General features: G+C 44.2%; 1 protein-coding gene across 1 annotated transcript in view; it reads right to left on the bottom strand.

Moving 5' to 3' along the window:
- The window catches only part of LOC106594561 (calcium uptake protein 1, mitochondrial), a 172,387-nt gene that overhangs the window by 8,859 nt on the left and 146,028 nt on the right, over positions 1-17,500 (bottom strand). The window contains exons 8-10 of the mRNA XM_045710275.1: positions 14,434-14,548; positions 13,835-13,917; positions 3,399-3,536 (exon numbers count right to left, since the gene is read on the bottom strand). Coding sequence (XP_045566231.1) covers positions 3,399-3,536; positions 13,835-13,917; positions 14,434-14,548 — 336 coding nt within the window. The remainder of the gene's footprint in view (positions 1-3,398; positions 3,537-13,834; positions 13,918-14,433; positions 14,549-17,500) is intronic.

Genomic DNA, 17,500 nt, shown 5'->3' with positions numbered 1-17,500 from the left:
GGTACGATACTCAACAAGACAGTGGGGGTGTAGTACGACACTCAACAAGACAGTGGGGGTGTAGTACGACACTCAACAAGACAGTGGGGGTGTAGTACGACACTCAACAAGACAGTGGGGGGTGTGGTACGATACTCAACAAGACAGTGGGGGTGTAGTACGACACTCAACAAGACAGTGGGGGTGTAGTACGACACTCAACAAGACAGTGGGGGTGTGGTACGATACTCAACAAGACAGTGGGGGTGTAGTACGATACTCAACAAGACAGTGGGGGTGTAGTACGACACTCAACAAGACAGTGGGGGTGTGTAGTACGATACTCAACAAGACAGTGGGGGGGGGGTAGTACGATACTCAACAAGACTCAACAAGATAGGGGTGAGAGAGAGAGAGGACAGGTAGACAGATATAGGGGTGGTAGATAGGACACTAAAAGACAGTGGGGTGTAGAGACGAGGACTCAACAAGACAGTGGGGGTGAGGGAGAGACAGACAGGACAGTAGACAGTTGGGGGTGAGAGAGAGAGAGGACTGGTAGACAGATATAGGGGTGAGAGAGAGAGAGAGAGAGGACAGGTAGACAGATATAGGGGAGAGAGAGAGAGAGGACAGGTAGACAGATATAGGGGTGAGAGAGAGAGGACAGGTAGACAGATATAGGGGTGAGAGAGAGAGGACAGGTAGACAGATATAGGGGTGAGAGAGAGAGGACAGGTAGACAGATATAGGGGTGAGAGAGAGAGAGAGGACTGGTAGACAGATATAGGGGTGAGAGAGAGAGAGAGAGAGGACAGGTAGACAGATATAGGGGAGAGAGAGAGAGAGGACAGGTAGACAGATATAAGGGGTGAGAGAGAGAGAGGACAGGTAGACAGATATAGGGGTGAGAGAGAGAGAGAGGACAGGTAGACAGATATAGGGGTGAGAGAGAGAGGACAGGTAGACAGATATAGGGGTGAGAGAGAGAGAGGACAGGTAGACAGATATAGGGGTGAGAGAGAGAGAGAGAGAGGACAGGTAGACAGATATAGGGGAGAGAGAGAGAGAGGACAGGTAGACAGATATAAGGGTAGAGAGAGAGAGAGGACAGGTAGACAGATATAGGGGTGAGAGAGAGAGGACAGGTAGACAGATATAGGGGTGAGAGAGAGAGGACAGGTAGACAGATATAGGGGTGAGAGAGAGAGAGGACTGGTAGACAGATATAGGGGTGAGAGAGAGAGAGAGAGGACAGGTAGACAGATATAGGGGTGAGAGAGAGAGGACAGGTAGACAGATATAGGGGTGAGAGAGAGAGAGAGGACTGGTAGACAGATATAGGGGTGAGAGAGAGAGAGAGGACTGGTAGACAGATATAGGGGTGAGAGAGAGAGAGAGAGAGGACAGGTAGACAGATATAGGGGAGAGAGAGAGAGGACAGGTAGACAGATATAGGGGTGAGAGAGAGAGAGGACAGGTAGACAGATATAGGGGTGAGAGAGAGAGGACAGGTAGACAGATATAGGGGTGAGAGAGAGAGGACAGGTAGACAGATATAGGGGTGAGAGAGAGAGAGGACTGGTAGACAGATATAGGGGTGAGAGAGAGAAAGAGGACAGGTAGACAGATATAGGGGTGAGAGAGAGAGGACAGGTAGACAGATATAGGGGTGAGAGAGAGAGAGAGGACAGGTAGACAGATATAGGGGTGAGAGAGAGAGGACAGGTAGACAGATATAGGGGAGAGAGAGAGAGGACAGGTAGACAGATATAGGGGTGAGAGAGAGAGAGGACAGGTAGACAGATATAGGGGAGAGAGAGAGAGGACAGGTAGACAGATATAGGGGTGAGAGAGAGAGAGGACAGGTAGACAGATATAGGGGTGAGAGAGAGAGGACAGGTAGACAGATATAGGGGTGAGAGAGAGAGGACAGGTAGACAGATATAGGGGTGAGAGAGAGAGAGAGAGGACAGGTAGACAGATATAGGGGAGAGAGAGAGAGAGAGGACAGGTAGACAGATATAGGGGGAGAGAGACCAGAGGGACAGGTATTCCTGCAGAAACAGGAAATGTGAATTATTATGTGGATTATAATGAACTGACCTTTGTGTAGGAGTTGATACATTTCTAGTTAGTGCAAATCAAGTTTGACATTTTAAAGTGGAAATTCAAACTTTAGAAGCCTTTTAAATGAAGTTTGGATTTCCTTCTCTGCGACAACAGTGATCAATTTAACACATATTTAGGTGGTCTGTATGCAGCTGACGTGACAGACAGACAGACGGACGGATGGACGGACGGACGGATGGATGGATGACCGGTAGACTTATAGAGAGAGAGGGGTGGAGAGAGGAGGGACAGGAGGGACAGATGAGAGGAGGTCCAGGAAGACAGATGAGAGGAGGTCCAGGAAGACAGATGAGAGGAGGTCCAGGAAGACAGATGAGAGGAGGTCCAGGAAGACAGATGAGAGGAGGGACAGGAAGACAGATGAGAGGAGGGACAGGAAGACAGATGAGAGGAGGGACAGGAAGACAGATGAGAGGAGGGAGAGGAAGACAGATGAGAGGAGGGACAGGAAGACAGATGAGAGGAGGGACAGGAAGACAGATGAGAGGAGGGACAGGAGGGACAGATGAGAGGAGGGACAGGAAGACAGATGAGAGGAGGGACAGGAGAGACAGATGAGAGGAGGTCCAGGAAGACAGATGAGAGGAGGGACAGGAAGACAGATGAGAGGAGGGACAGGAAGACAGATGAGAGGAGGGACAGGAAGACAGATGAGAGGAGGGACAGGAGAGACAGATGAGAGGAGGGACAGGAAGACAGATGAGAGGAGGTCCAGGAAGACAGATGAGAGGAGGGACAGGAAGACAGATGAGAGGAGGACAGGAAGACAGATGAGAGGAGGGACAGGAAGACAGATGAGAGGAGGGCTGTGCTGTCCTCTCACTGTGATGTATTACTGGTCTGTCTGTCTGTCTGTCCCTCAGCATGCCTGCTTGTCTGTCTGTCTGTCTGTCTGTCTGTCTGTCTGTCTGTCTGTCTGCCTGTCTGCCTGCCTGCCTGCCTGCCTGTCTGTCACACGCCACGTCACGCCACGCCACGCCACGCCACACACACACTTCTGTATTGCTATCCTTGTGGGGAACAAATAATTGATAACCATCCAAAATCCTACTTTCCCTGACCCTAAATCTAACCTTAACCCTTAACCTAACCATAACCCTTAACTTTAACCCTAATTGTAACCCTAAACCTAACACTTAAGCCTAAAATATCATTTTTCCTTGTGGAGACCAGCAAAATGTCCCCACTTGTCCAAAATGTCCTTGTTTTACTCTCCTTGTCAGGACTACCCATAAGGATAGTAATACAGAAACCACACAAACACAACGCCCCCCACTCCTCTGTACCTGAGCATCTCTGAACTTCTTCTTGAGTTCCTTCAGCATCTGTTTGTGTTTGTGAGACTGGATCCCACTGTAGGACAGCAGCATACCTCCAAACTGTCTCTCTGTTATACACCCATCCACTGGGTCGTTACGCATAAACTGGACAGACAGACAGACAGACAGACAGACAGACAGACAGACAGACAGACAGACAGACAGACAGACAGACAGACAGACAGACAGACAGACAGACAGACAGACAGACAGACAGACAGACAGACAGACAGACAGACAGACAGAGAGAGAGAGAGAGAGAGAGGAGATACAGAGGAGAGAGAGAGAGAGAAGAGAGGAGGATTAGTTTTATTTTACTGTAGGACAGCAGCATGTCTCCAAACTGTCTCTCGCTGATTTGTTCTGATTCTGGACAACTACAGACTGACAGACAGATGTTATTATGAGAAGGAAATACAGGGTAGGAGGGACAGCTACAGACTGACAGACAGATGTTATTATGAGAAGGAAATACAGGGTAGGAGGGACAGCTACAGACTGACAGACAGATGTTATTATGAGAAGGAAATACAGGGTAGGAGGGACAGCTACAGACTGACAGACAGATGTTATTATGAGAAGGAAATACAGGGTAGGAGGGACAGCTACAGACTGACAGACAGATGTTATTATGAGAAGGAAATACAGGGTAGGAGGGACAGCTACAGACTGACAGACAGATGTTATTATGAGAAGGAAATACAGGGTAGGAGGGACAGCTACAGACTGACAGACAGATGTTATTATGAGAAGGAAATACAGGGTAGGAGGGACAGCTACAGACTGACAGACAGATGTTATTATGAGAAGGAAATACAGGGTAGGAGGGACAGCTACAGACTGACAGACAGATGTTATTATGAGAAGGAAATACAGGGTAGGAGGGACAGCTACAGACTGACAGACAGATGTTATTATGAGAAGGCAATACAATAGTTTTGTGTTTATAGTGAACTAAAGTTTTGGTTAATTGGTCAGTTGCTTTATTAAGTTCTGGGTCCATATATGTTAAGAGAACAGGAAATGCTAGAACGAGCAGCGGAACCGGAAATGAGGAGCTTCACCCTCTCTCTTTGCACGTTACGGCTGAATGTCCCCTTCAAAACGCTAACTAACACCTGCAAATTCTGATTTGTCCAAATAACCTGTGAGGAAAACCACCGGAACTACTGCTGCTCTTTATCCCACCCCTTCCTCTTCCTCTTCCCCTTCCTCTACCTCTTCCTCTACCTCTTCCTCTTCCCCTTCCTCTACCTCTTCCTCTACCTCTTCCTCTACCTCTTCCTCTTCCCCTTCCTCTTCCTCTACCTCTTCCTCTTCCTCTACCTCTACCTCTTCCCCTTCCTCTTCCTCTTCCTCTTCCCCTTCCTCTACCTCTTCCTCTACCTCTTCCTCTTCCTCTACCTCTTCCCCTTCCTCTACCTCTTCCTCTTCCTCTTCCCCTTCCTCTACCTCTTCCTCTACCTCTTCCTCTTCCCCTTCCTCTACCTCTTCCTCTTCCTCTTCCCCTTCCTCTACCTCTTCCTCTCCCTCTACCTCTTCCTCTACCTCTTCCTCTACCTCTTCCTCTACCTCTTCCTCTACCTCTTCCTCTACCTCTTCCTCTCCCTCTACCTCTTCCTCTTCCTCTACCTCTTCCTCTACCTCTTCCTCTTCCTCTTCCTCTACCTCTTCCTCTACCTCTTCCTCTACCTCTTCCTCTTCCTCTCCCTCTCCCTCTACCTCTTCCTCTACCTCTTCCTCTACCTCTTCCTCTACCTCTTCCTCTTCCCCTTCCTCTTCCTCTCCCTCTACCTCTTCCTCTTCCTCTACCTCTTCCTCTACCTCCTGCCCCTCCCCTTCCTCTACCTCTTCCTCTTCTCCTTCCTCTACCTCTTCCTCTACCTCTTCCTCTTCCTCTACCTCTTCCTCTACCTTTTCCTCTACCTCTTCCACTTCCTTTACCTCTTCCTCTACCCCTTCCTCTTCCTCTACGTCTACCCCTCCCATTGCCTCTACCTCTTCCTCTACCCCTTCCTCTTCCTCTACCTCTTCCTCTACCTCTTCCTCTACCTTTTCCTCTTCCCCTTCCTCTACCTCTTCCTCTTCCCCTTCCTCTTCCTCTTCCTCTACCTCTTCCTCTACCTCTTCCTCTACCTCTTCCTCTACCTCTACCCCTCCCATTGCCTCTACCTCTTCCTCTACCTCTACCTCTTCCTCTACCTCTTCCTCTTCCCCTTCCTCTACCTCTTCCCATTCCTCTTCCTCTACCTCTTCCTCTACCTCTTCCCCTTCCTCTTCCTCTACCTCTTCCTCTACCTCTTCCTCTTCCCCTTCCTCTTCCTCTACCTCTTCCTCTACCTCTTCCTCTTCCCCTTCCTCTACCTCTTCCTCTTCCCCTTCCTCTTCCTCTCCCTCTACCTCTTCCCCTTCCTCTACCTCTTCCTCTTCCTCTTCCTCTACCTCTTCCTCTTCCCCTTCCTCTACCTCTTCCCATTCCTCTTCCTCTACCTCTTCCTCTACCTCTTCCTCTTCCTCTTCCCCTTCCTCTTCCCCTTCCTCTTCCTCTTCCAACATATTCTGGTGTCCTCCATCCAGTTGAATCACAGTCGGTGGTAGATGGTGTGTGTGTGTCTGAGAGAGTGTGTGTAGGCGTGTGTGTGTGTGTAGGTAGGTAGTTAGGAAGGGTAGAGAGAAAGAGTGTGTGTGTGTCAAACGAGTTGAATTCAGGACTGTACTGTAGCCGGTGTGTGTGTGTGTGTGTGTGTGTGTGTGTGTGTGTGTGTGTGTGTGTGTATGGTGTGTGTCTGATGGTAACAGAAGGGCAAGCTGCTTCGCGTCTTACTAATGCAGAAAGAAACAAACGTTAAAGACTGTTCTAAGGTCAGACTATGAACTTTTCATAAAGTAGCACTGAGACAGAACAGCACTTCGTGCCCGTCGACCCTCCTCTGCTGCTATCAATAGATTCCTCATCGCCATCTCTGACATTCGGAGAAGAAGACAGCGCCACAGAGATTGACCAAAGGTTTTATCCGTGGTTAAAACACACCGCTGATCCAACATCTCGACAGTATGATGTTAATAAATTCCTCGATGATGACAGACGGACCAATCTACAATCCGCTTGAAGTGAATTAACCCTTTATAGTGATGATCAAATTGTCCTGCACTGAAGTGATCACTTTATATAGAGAGCACTGTATTGTTCTGGCAGTTTATCACTTCATATAGAGAGCACTGTATTGTTCTGGCAGTTTAACACTATATATAGAGAGCACTGTATTGTTCTGGCAGTTTATCACTTTATATAGAGAGCACTGTATTGTTCTGGCAGTTTATCACTTTATATAGAGAGCACTGTATTGTTCTGGCAGTTTATCACTTTATATAGAGAGCACTGTATTGTTCTGGCAGTTTAACACTTTATATAGAGAGCACTGTATTGTTCTGGCAGTTTAACACTATATATAGAGAGCACTGTATTGTTCTGGCAGTTTATCACTTTATATAGAGAGCACTGTATTGTTCTGGCAGTTTATCACTTTATATAGAGAGCACTGTATTGTTCTGGCAGTTTATCACTTTATATAGAGAGCACTGTATTGTTCTGGCAGTTTATCACTTTATATAGAGAGCACTGTATTGTTCTGGCAGTTTATCACTTTATATAGAGAGCACTGTATTGTTCTGGCAGTTTATCACTTTATATAGAGAGCACTGTATTGTTCTGGCAGTTTATCACTTTATATAGAGAGCACTGTATTGTTCTGGCAGTTTAACACTATATATAGAGAGCACTGTATTGTTCTGGCAGTTTAACACTATATAGAGAGAGCACTGTATTGTTCTGGCAGTTTAACACTTCATATAGAGAGCACTGTATTGTTCTGGCAGTTTAACACTTCATATAGAGAGCACTGTATTGTTCTGGCAGTTTAACACTTTATATAGAGAGCACTGTATTGTTCTGGCAGTTTAACACTATATATAGAGCACTGTATTGTTCTGGCAGTTTAACACTTTATATAGAGAGCACTGTATTGTTCTGGCAGATTAACACTATATATAGAGAGCACTGTATTGTTCTGGCAGTTTAACACTATATAGAGAGCACTGTATTGTTCTGGCAGTTTAACACTTCATATAGAGAGCACTGTATTGTTCTGGCAGTTTAACACTTCATATAGAGAGCACTGTATTGTTCTGGCAGTTTAACACTATATAGAGAGAGCACTGTATTGTTCTGGCAGTTTAACACTTTATATAGAGAGCACTGTATTGTTCTGGCAGTTTATCACTATATAGAGAGCACTGTATTGTTCTGGCAGTTTAACACTTCATATAGAGAGCACTGTATTGTTCTGGCAGTTTAACACTATATAGAGAGAGCACTGTATTATTCTGGCAGTTTAACACTATATATAGAGAGCACTGTATTGTTCTGGCAGTTTAACACTTCATATAGAGAGCACTGTATTGTTCTGGCAGTTTAACACTATATAGAGAGCACTGTATTGTTCTGGCAGTTTAACACTATATAGAGAGCACTGTATTGTTCTGGCAGTTTACCACTTTATATAGAGAGAGCACTGTATTGTTCTGGCAGTTTAACACTTTATAGAGAGAGCACTGTATTGTTCTGGCAGTTTATCACTTCATATAGAGAGCACTGTATTGTTCTGGCAGTTTATCACTTTATAGAGAGCACTGTATTGTTCTGGCAGTTTAACACTATATAGAGAGCACTGTAATGTTCTGGCAGTTTAACACTATATAGAGAGAGCACTGTATTGTTCTGGCAGTTTATCACTATATATAGAGAGCACTGTAATGTTCTGGCAGTTTAACACTATATAGAGAGAGCACTGTATTGTTCTGGCAGTTTAACACTTTATATAGAGAGCACTGTATTGTTCTGGCAGTTTATCACTATATATAGAGAGCACTGTATTGTTCTGGCAGTTTAACACTTTATATAGAGAGCACTGTATTGTTCTGGCAGTTTAACACTTTATATAGAGAGCACTGTATTGTTCTGGCAGTTTAACACTTTATATAGAGAGCACTGTATTGTTCTGGCAGTTTAACACTTTATATAGAGAGCACTGTATTGTTCTGGCAGTTTACCACTTAATATAGAGAGCACTGTATTGTTCTGGCAGTTTACCACTTCATATAGAGAGCACTGTATTGTTCTGGCAGTTTAACACTTTATATAGAGAGCACTGTATTGTTCTGGCAGTTTAACACTATATAGAGAGAGCACTGTATTGTTCTGGCAGTTTATCACTTCATATAGAGAGCACTGTATTGTTCTGGCAGTTTAACACTTTATATAGAGAGCACTGTATTGTTCTGGCAGTTTACCACTTCATATAGAGAGCACTGTATTGTTCTGGCAGTTTAACACTATATAGAGAGAGCACTGTATTGTTCTGGCAGTTTAACACTATATATAGAGAGAGCACTGTATTGTTCTGGCAGTTTACCACTATATAGAGAGCACTGTATTGTTCTGGCAGTTTACCACTTTATATAGAGAGCACTGTATTGTTCTGGCAGTTTATCACTTCATATAGAGAGCACTGTATTGTTCTGGCAGTTTAACACTTTATATATAGAGAGCACTGTATTGTTCTGGCAGTTTAACACTTTATATAGAGAGCACTGTATTGTTCTGGCAGTTTAACACTATATAGAGAGCACTGTATTGTTCTGGCAGTTTAACACTTTATATAGAGAGCACTGTATTGTTCTGGCAGTTTATCACTTCATATAGAGAGCACTGTATTGTTCTGGCAGTTTATCACTATATAGAGAGCACTGTATTGTTCTGGCAGTTTAACACTATATAGAGAGAGCACTGTATTGTTCTGGCAGTTTAACACTATATAGAGAGAGCACTGTATTGTTCTGGCAGTTTAACACTTCATATAGAGAGCACTGTATTGTTCTGGCAGTTTAACACTATATAGAGAGCACTGTATTGTTCTGGCAGTTTAACACTATATATAGAGAGCACTGTATTGTTCTGGCAGTTTAACACTATATAGAGAGAGCACTGTATTGTTCTGGCAGTTTAACACTATATAGAGAGAGCACTGTATTGTTCTGGCAGTTTATCACTTTATATAGAGAGCACTGTATTGTTCTGGCAGTTTAACACTTTATATAGAGAGCACTGTATTGTTCTGGCAGTTTAACACTTTATATAGAGAGAGCACTGTATTGTTCTGGCAGTTTAACACTATATATAGAGAGAGCACTGTATTGTTCTGGCAGTTTAACACTATATATAGAGAGAGAGCACTGTATTGTTCTGGCAGTTTAACACTTTATATATAGAGAGCACTGTATTGTTCTGGCAGTTTAACACTATATATATAGAGAGAGCACTGTATTGTTCTGGCAGTTTAACACTATATATATAGAGAGCACTGTATTGTTCTGGCAGTTTAACACTTCATATAGAGAGAGCACTGTATTGTTCTGGCAGTTTAACACTATATATAGAGAGAGCACTGTATTGTTCTGGCAGTTTAACACTATATATATAGAGAGCACTGTATTGTTCTGGCAGTTTAACACTTCATATAGAGAGCACTGTATTGTTCTGGCAGTTTAACACTATATAGAGAGCACTGTATTGTTCTGGCAGTTTAACACTATATATAGAGAGCACTGTATTGTTCTGGCAGTTTAACACTATATAGAGAGAGCACTGTATTGTTCTGGCAGTTTAACACTATATAGAGAGAGCACTGTATTGTTCTGGCAGTTTATCACTTTATATAGAGAGCACTGTATTGTTCTGGCAGTTTAACACTATATATAGAGAGAGCACTGTATTGTTCTGGCAGTTTAACACTTTATATATAGAGAGCACTGTATTGTTCTGGCAGTTTAACACTATATATATAGAGAGCACTGTATTGTTCTGGCAGTTTAACACTTCATATAGAGAGAGCACTGTATTGTTCTGGCAGTTTAACACTATATATATAGAGAGCACTGTATTGTTCTGGCAGTTTAACACTATATATATAGAGAGCACTGTATTGTTCTGGCAGTTTAACACTTCATATAGAGAGCACTGTATTGTTCTGGCAGTTTAACACTATATAGAGAGCACTGTATTGTTCTGGCAGTTTAACACTATATATAGAGAGCACTGTATTGTTCTGGCAGATTAACACTTTATATAGAGAGCACTGTATTGTTCTGGCAGTTTAACACTTTATATAGAGAGCACTGTATTGTTCTGGCAGTTTAACACTATATATATAGAGAGCACTGTATTGTTCTGGCAGTTTAACACTATATTGAGAGCACTGTATTGTTCTGGCAGTTTAACACTATATAGAGAGCACTGTATTGTTCTGGCAGTTTAACACTTTATATAGAGAGCACTATATTGTTCTGGCAGTTTAACACTATATAGAGAGCACTGTATTGTTCTGGCAGTTTAACACTATATATATAGAGAGCACTGTATTGTTCTGGCAGTTTAACACTATATATAGAGAGAGCACTGTATTGTTCTGGCAGTTTAACACTATATAGAGAGCACTGTATTGTTCTGGCAGTTTAACACTATATAGAGAGCACTGTATTGTTCTGGCAGTTTAACACTATATATATAGAGAGCACTGTATTGTTCTGGCAGTTTAACACTATATATAGAGAGCCCTGTATTGTTCTGGCAGTTTAACACTATATAGAGAGAGCACTGTATTGTTCTGGCAGTTTAACACTTTATATAGAGAGCACTGTATTGTTCTGGCAGTTTAACACTTTATATAGAGAGCACTGTATTGTTCTGGCAGTTTATCACTTTATATAGAGAGCACTGTATTGTTCTGGCAGTTTAACACTATATAGAGAGCACTGTATTGTTCTGGCAGTTTAACACTTTATATAGAGAGCACTGTATTGTTCTGGCAGATTAACACTTTATATAGAGAGCACTGTATTGTTCTGGCAGTTTATCACTTCATATAGAGAGCACTGTATTGTTCTGGCAGTTTATCACTATATATAGAGAGCACTGTATTGTTCTGGCAGTTTAACACTATATAGAGAGAGCACTGTATTGTTCTGGCAGATTAACACTATATATAGAGAGCACTGTATTGTTCTGGCAGTTTAACACTTTATATAGAGAGCACTGTATTGTTCTGGCAGTTTAACACTATATAGAGAGAGCACTGTATTGTTCTGGCAGTTTAACACTTTATATAGAGAGCACTGTATTGTTCTGGCAGTTTAACACTTTATATAGAGAGCACTGTATTGTTCTGGCAGTTTAACACTTTATATAGAGAGCACTGTATTGTTCTGGCAGTTTAACACTTTATATAGAGAGCACTGTATTGTTCTGGCAGTTTAACACTAAATATAGAGAGCACTGTATTGTTCTGGCAGTTTATCACTAAATATAGAGAGCACTGTATTGTTCTGGCAGTTTAACACTATATAGAGAGCACTGTATTGTTCTGGCAGTTTAACACTATATAGAGAGCACTGTATTGTTCTGGCAGTTTAACACTATATATAGAGAGCACTGTATTGTTCTGGCAGTTTAACACTATATAGAGAGCACTGTATTGTTCTGGCAGTTTAACACTATATAGAGAGCACTGTATTGTTCTGGCAGTTTAACACTTTATATAGAGAGCACTGTATTGTTCTGGCAGTTTAACACTAAATATAGAGAGCACTGTATTGTTCTGGCAGTTTATCACTATATATAGAGAGCACTGTATTGTTCTGGCAGTTTAACACTATATAGAGAGCACTGTATTGTTCTGGCAGTTTAACACTATATAGAGAGCACTGTATTGTTCTGGCAGTTTAACACTTTATATAGAGAGCACTGTATTGTTCTGGCAGTTTAACACTTTATATAGAGAGCACTGTATTGTTCTGGCAGTTTAACACTTTATATAGAGAGAGCACTGTATTGTTCTGGCAGTTTAACACTTCATATAGAGAGAGCACTGTATTGTTCTGGCAGTTTAACACTATATATAGAGAGCATTGTATTGTTCTGGCAGTTTAACACTATATATAGAGAGCATTGTATTGTTCTGGCAGTTTAACACTATATAGAGAGCACTGTATTGTTCTGGCAGTTTAACACTATATAGAGAGCACTGTATTGTTCTGGCAGTTTAACACTTTATAGAGAGAGCACTGTATTGTTCTGGCAGTTTAACACTTCATATATAGAGAGCACTGTATTGTTCTGGCAGTTTAACACTTCATATATAGAGAGCACTGTATTGTTCTGGCAGTTTAACACTTTATATAGAGAGCACTGTATTGTTCTGGCAGTTTAACACTATATAGAGAGCACTGTATTGTTCTGGCAGTTTAACACTTTATATAGAGAGAGCACTGTATTGTTCTGGCAGTTTAACACTATATAGAGAGCACTGTATTGTTCTGGCAGTTTAACACTATATATAGAGAGCACTGTATTGTTCTGGCAGTTTAACACTATATATAGAGAGCACTGTATTGTTCTGGCAGGTTATCAAAAGAACACAGTTTTGTTTTGCAGCTTTTTATCAGTGCTGTACTGTGGAGGCAGAGAACAGACTGATAGGTTGGTAAATGAACCGATAGGATAGAGGACCATCACTGTGTCCCTATGAGAATGAAGGAACAAAGGCTCAGACAGCCTCCTCAAGGGCTGAGTCTCACTGATACCTCATCAATTCACACACACCCACACACACACACACACACACACACACACACACACACCCAGACACGATCTCTCTCTGTCTCTCTCTCCTCCTCCTCCTCCTCTCTCTCCTCCTCTCTCTCTTCCTCTCTCTCCCCCTCTCTCTCCCTCTCTTCCTCCTCTCTCTCTCTCTCTCTCTCTCTCTCTCTTCCTCCTCCTCTCTCTCTCCCTCTCTCTCTCTCTTCCTCCTCTCTCTCTCTCTCTCTCTCTCTCTCTCTCCCCCTCTCTCTCTCTCCCTCTCTCTCTCTTCCTCCTCTCTTCCTCTCTCTCTCTCTCTCTCTCTCTCTCTCTCTCTCTCTCTCTCTCTCTCTCTCTCTCTCTCTCTCTCTCTCTCTCTCTCTCTCTCTCTCTCTCTCTCTCTCTCTCTCTCTCTCTTCCTCCTCCTCTCCCCCCCTCTCTCTCTCTCCCTCTCTTCCTCCTCTCTCTCTCTCTCTCTCTCTCTCTCTCTCCTCCTCCTCTCTCCCCTCTCTCTCTCTCTCTCTCTCTCTTCCTCCTCTCTCTCCCACTCTCTTCCTCCTCTCTCGCCTCCTCCTCCTCTCTCTCACTCTCTCTTCCTCCTCCTTTCCCCCTCTCTCTCTCTCTCTCTCTCTTCCTCCTCCTCTCTCCTCCTCTCTCTCCTCCTCCTCTCGTCCTCTCTCTCCTCCTCTCTCCTCCTCTCCTCTCCTCTCACCTCTAGTTTGAGAACATCATGTTGTAATTTCCTCTGGAACTCCAGGAAGTGTCCAATGGTCAGTTTGTCCTTCAGGTCGGCACCTGAGGGGGGAAGAAAGGAGGGGCATTTCTAGAAGAAAGCTTAAGATGCACCTTTTGTATGAAATGTTCTATACACATATTGGCTGGCTGGCTGGCTGGCTGGCTGACTGATTGACTGGCTGGCTGGCTGACTGACTGACTGACTGATTGACTGACTGTCTGACTGACTGTCTGACTGACTGACTGGCTGACTGATTGATTGACTGACTGGCTGACTGACTGGCTGACTGACTGGCTAGCTGAGTGACTGGCTGACTGATTGACTGACTGGCTGGCTGACTGACTGGCTGACTGACTGGCTGACTGATTGACTGGCTGAGTGACTGACCCCCTGATTAACTGACTGATTAACTGACTGATTGGCTGACTGATTGACTGGCTGATTGGCTGAATGACTGACTAACTGATTGACCCATTGATTAACTGACTGGTTGACTGATTAACTGACTGATTGACTGGCTGACTGGCTGACTGATTGTCTGACTGATTGACTGACTGACTGGCTGATTGACTGACCGAAGAAGTATGTGGTAAGAGCGGAGCTGCAGCCAGTCTTCAGGGTGTTACCCGTAGTGGAGCGGTCCCGATGACGCATCCCCATACTGGTCTGAGACCTGATGATACTCTGGACCTGGAGAGAGAGTAGGATGTGGGGAGAGAGGGAGTGAGGGAGGGATAGGGAAGGAGGAAGATTGAGGGAGGGAAGGAGGGGGATAGAGGGAGGGAAGGAGGGAGATAGAGGGAGAGAGGGAGGGGGATAGAGGGAGGGAAGGAGGGAGATAGAGAGGGAGGGGGGATAGAGGGAGGGAAGGAGGGAAATAGAAGGAGGAAGAGAGAGGGAAGGAGGGGGATAGAGGGAGGGAAGGAGGGGGATAGAGGGAGGGAGATGGAGGGAGATGGGAGGGAAGGAGGGGGATAGAGGGAGGGGAGGAGGGGGATAGAGGGAGGGGAGGAGGGGGATAGAGGGAGGGAAGGAGGGAGATAGAGGGAGGGAAGGAGGGGGATAGATGGAGGGAAGGAGGGAGATAGAGGGAGATGGAAGGAGGGAGATGGAGGGAGATAGAGGGAGGGAAGGAGGGGGATAGAGGGAGGTAAGGAGGGGGGGATAGATGGAGGGAGAGAGGGAGTGAAGGAGGGAGAGAGGGAGGGAAGGAGGGAGAGAGGGAGGGAAGGAGAGAGATAGAGAGAGGGAGGGAGATAGAGGGAGGGAAGGAGATGAGAGGGAGGAAAGGAGGGAGATATAGGGGGATAGAGGGAGAGAGAGGGAAGGAGGGGGATAGAGGGAGGGAAGGAGTGAGATAGAGGGAGGGAAGGAGATGAGAGGGAGGAAAGGAGGGAGATATAGAGGGAGAGAGAGGGAAGGAGGGGGATAGAGGGAGGGAAGGAGGGAGATGGAGGGAGATAGAGGGAGGGAAGGAGGGGGATAGAGGGGAGGTAAGGAGGGGGATAGATGGAGGGAGAGAGGGAGTGAAGGAGGGAGAGAGGGAGGGAAGGAGGGAGAGAGGGAGGGAAGGAGAGAGATAGAGAGAGGGAGGGAGATAGAGGGAGGGAAGGAGATGAGAGGGAGGAAAGGAGGGAGATATAGGGGGATAGAGGGAGAGAGAGGGAAGGAGGGGGATAGAGGGAGGGAAGGAGTGAGATAGAGGGAGGGAAGGAGATGAGAGGGAGGAAAGGAGGGAGATATAGAGGGAGAGAGAGGGAAGGAGGGGGATAGAGGGAGGGAAGGAAGGATAGAAAGGGTTCAGAAAGGAAATTGTAATGAGGAAATTGACCCGTTGAACCTATTGGTGACTGTTTTGGATGCACCAGAGAAGCGTAGTCCATGTCTAGAAATCTACTGGCTATAACATACTGGTTCTATACCAGATATTTAATCTCTGAATCACACTGCCTGATGCTTTAACGCGATCAAACTAAACCATAAATTTGACTATAAAATCACAGATGCATAACAACTCAATGTAGCTTTATAGAGAGAGCACAATGGGTTGTGATTTAATTTGTGGCCTGAACCAATTATTAATTAATTCACAGTTTGACATTTTATAAATGAACTGCATGGTGAAATCAGCTCTTACAGACTGTGAAAAAAAGAAGAACAAAACAGAGTGAGAAACCTAGGAATTACACCTCTAGGTCTGTGTACAAAATGGCAACTTACCCTGTATGCAGTGGATGACTTACTCTCTATGTAGTGGATGACTTACCCTCTATGTAGTGGATGACTTACTCTCTATGTAGTGGATGACTTACCCTCTATGTAGTGGATGACTTACTCTCTATGTAGTGGATGACTTACCCTCTATGTAGTGGATGACTTACTCTCTATGTAGTGGATGACTTACCCTCTATGTAGTGGATGACTTACCCTCTATGTAGTGGATGACTTACCCTCTATGTAGTGGATGACTTTCCCTCTATGTAGTGGATGACTTACTCTCTATGTAGTGGATGACTTACCCTCTATGTAGTGGATGACTTACTCTCTATGTAGTGGATGACTTACACTCTATGTAGTGGATGACTTACCCTCTATGTAGTGGATGACTTACCCTCTATGTAGTGGATGACTTTCCCTCTATGTAGTGGATGACTTACTCTCTATGTAGTGGATGACTTACCCTCTATGTAGTGGATGACTTACCCTCTATGTAGTGGATGACTTACTCTCTATGTAGTGGATGACTTCCTCTCTATGTAGTGGATGACTTACCCTCTATGTAGTGGATGACTTACCCTCTATGTAGTGGATGACTTACCCTCTATGTAGTGGATGACTTACCCTCTATGTAGTGGATGACTTACTATCTATGTAGTGGATGACTTACTCTCTATGTAGTGGATGACTTACTCTCTATGTAGTGGATGACTTACCCTCTATGTAGTGGATGACTTACCCTCTATGTAGTGGATGACTTACCCTCTATGTAGTGGATGACTTACCCTCTATGTAGTGGATGACTTACCCTCTATGTAGTGGATGACTTACTCTCTATGTAGTGGATGACTTACCCTCTATGTAGTGGATGACTTACCCTCTATGTAGTGGATGACTTACTCTCTATGTAGTGGATGACTTACTCTCTATGTAGTGGATGACTTACCCTCTATGTAGTGGATGACTTACCCTCTATGTAGTGAATGACTTACTCTCTATGTAGTGGATGACTTACTCTCTATGTAGTGGATGACTTACCCTCTATGTAGTGGATGACTTACCCTCTATGTAGTGGATGACTTACTCTCTATGTAGTGGATGACTTACCCTCTATGTAGTGGATGACTTACCCTCTATGTAGTGAATGACTTACCCTCTATGTAGTGGATGACTTACTCTCTATGTAGTGTATGACTTACCCTCTATGTAGTGGATGACGTACCCTCTATGTAGTGCATGACTTACTCTCTATGTAGTGTATGACTTACCCTCCATGTAGTGGATGACTTACCCTCCATGTAGTGTATGACTTACCCTCTATGTAGTGGATGACTTACCCTCTATGTAGTGGATGACTTACCCTCTATGTAGTGGATGACTTACCCTCTATGTAGTGGATGACTTACCCTCTATGTAGTGGATGAC

This window comes from Salmo salar, chromosome ssa28 (assembly GCF_905237065.1).
Source record: "Salmo salar chromosome ssa28, Ssal_v3.1, whole genome shotgun sequence".
NCBI lineage: Eukaryota > Metazoa > Chordata > Actinopteri > Salmoniformes > Salmonidae > Salmo > Salmo salar.
Note: the sequence above shows the minus strand (reverse complement) of the source record. Positions and strands in the feature narration are given on the sequence as shown.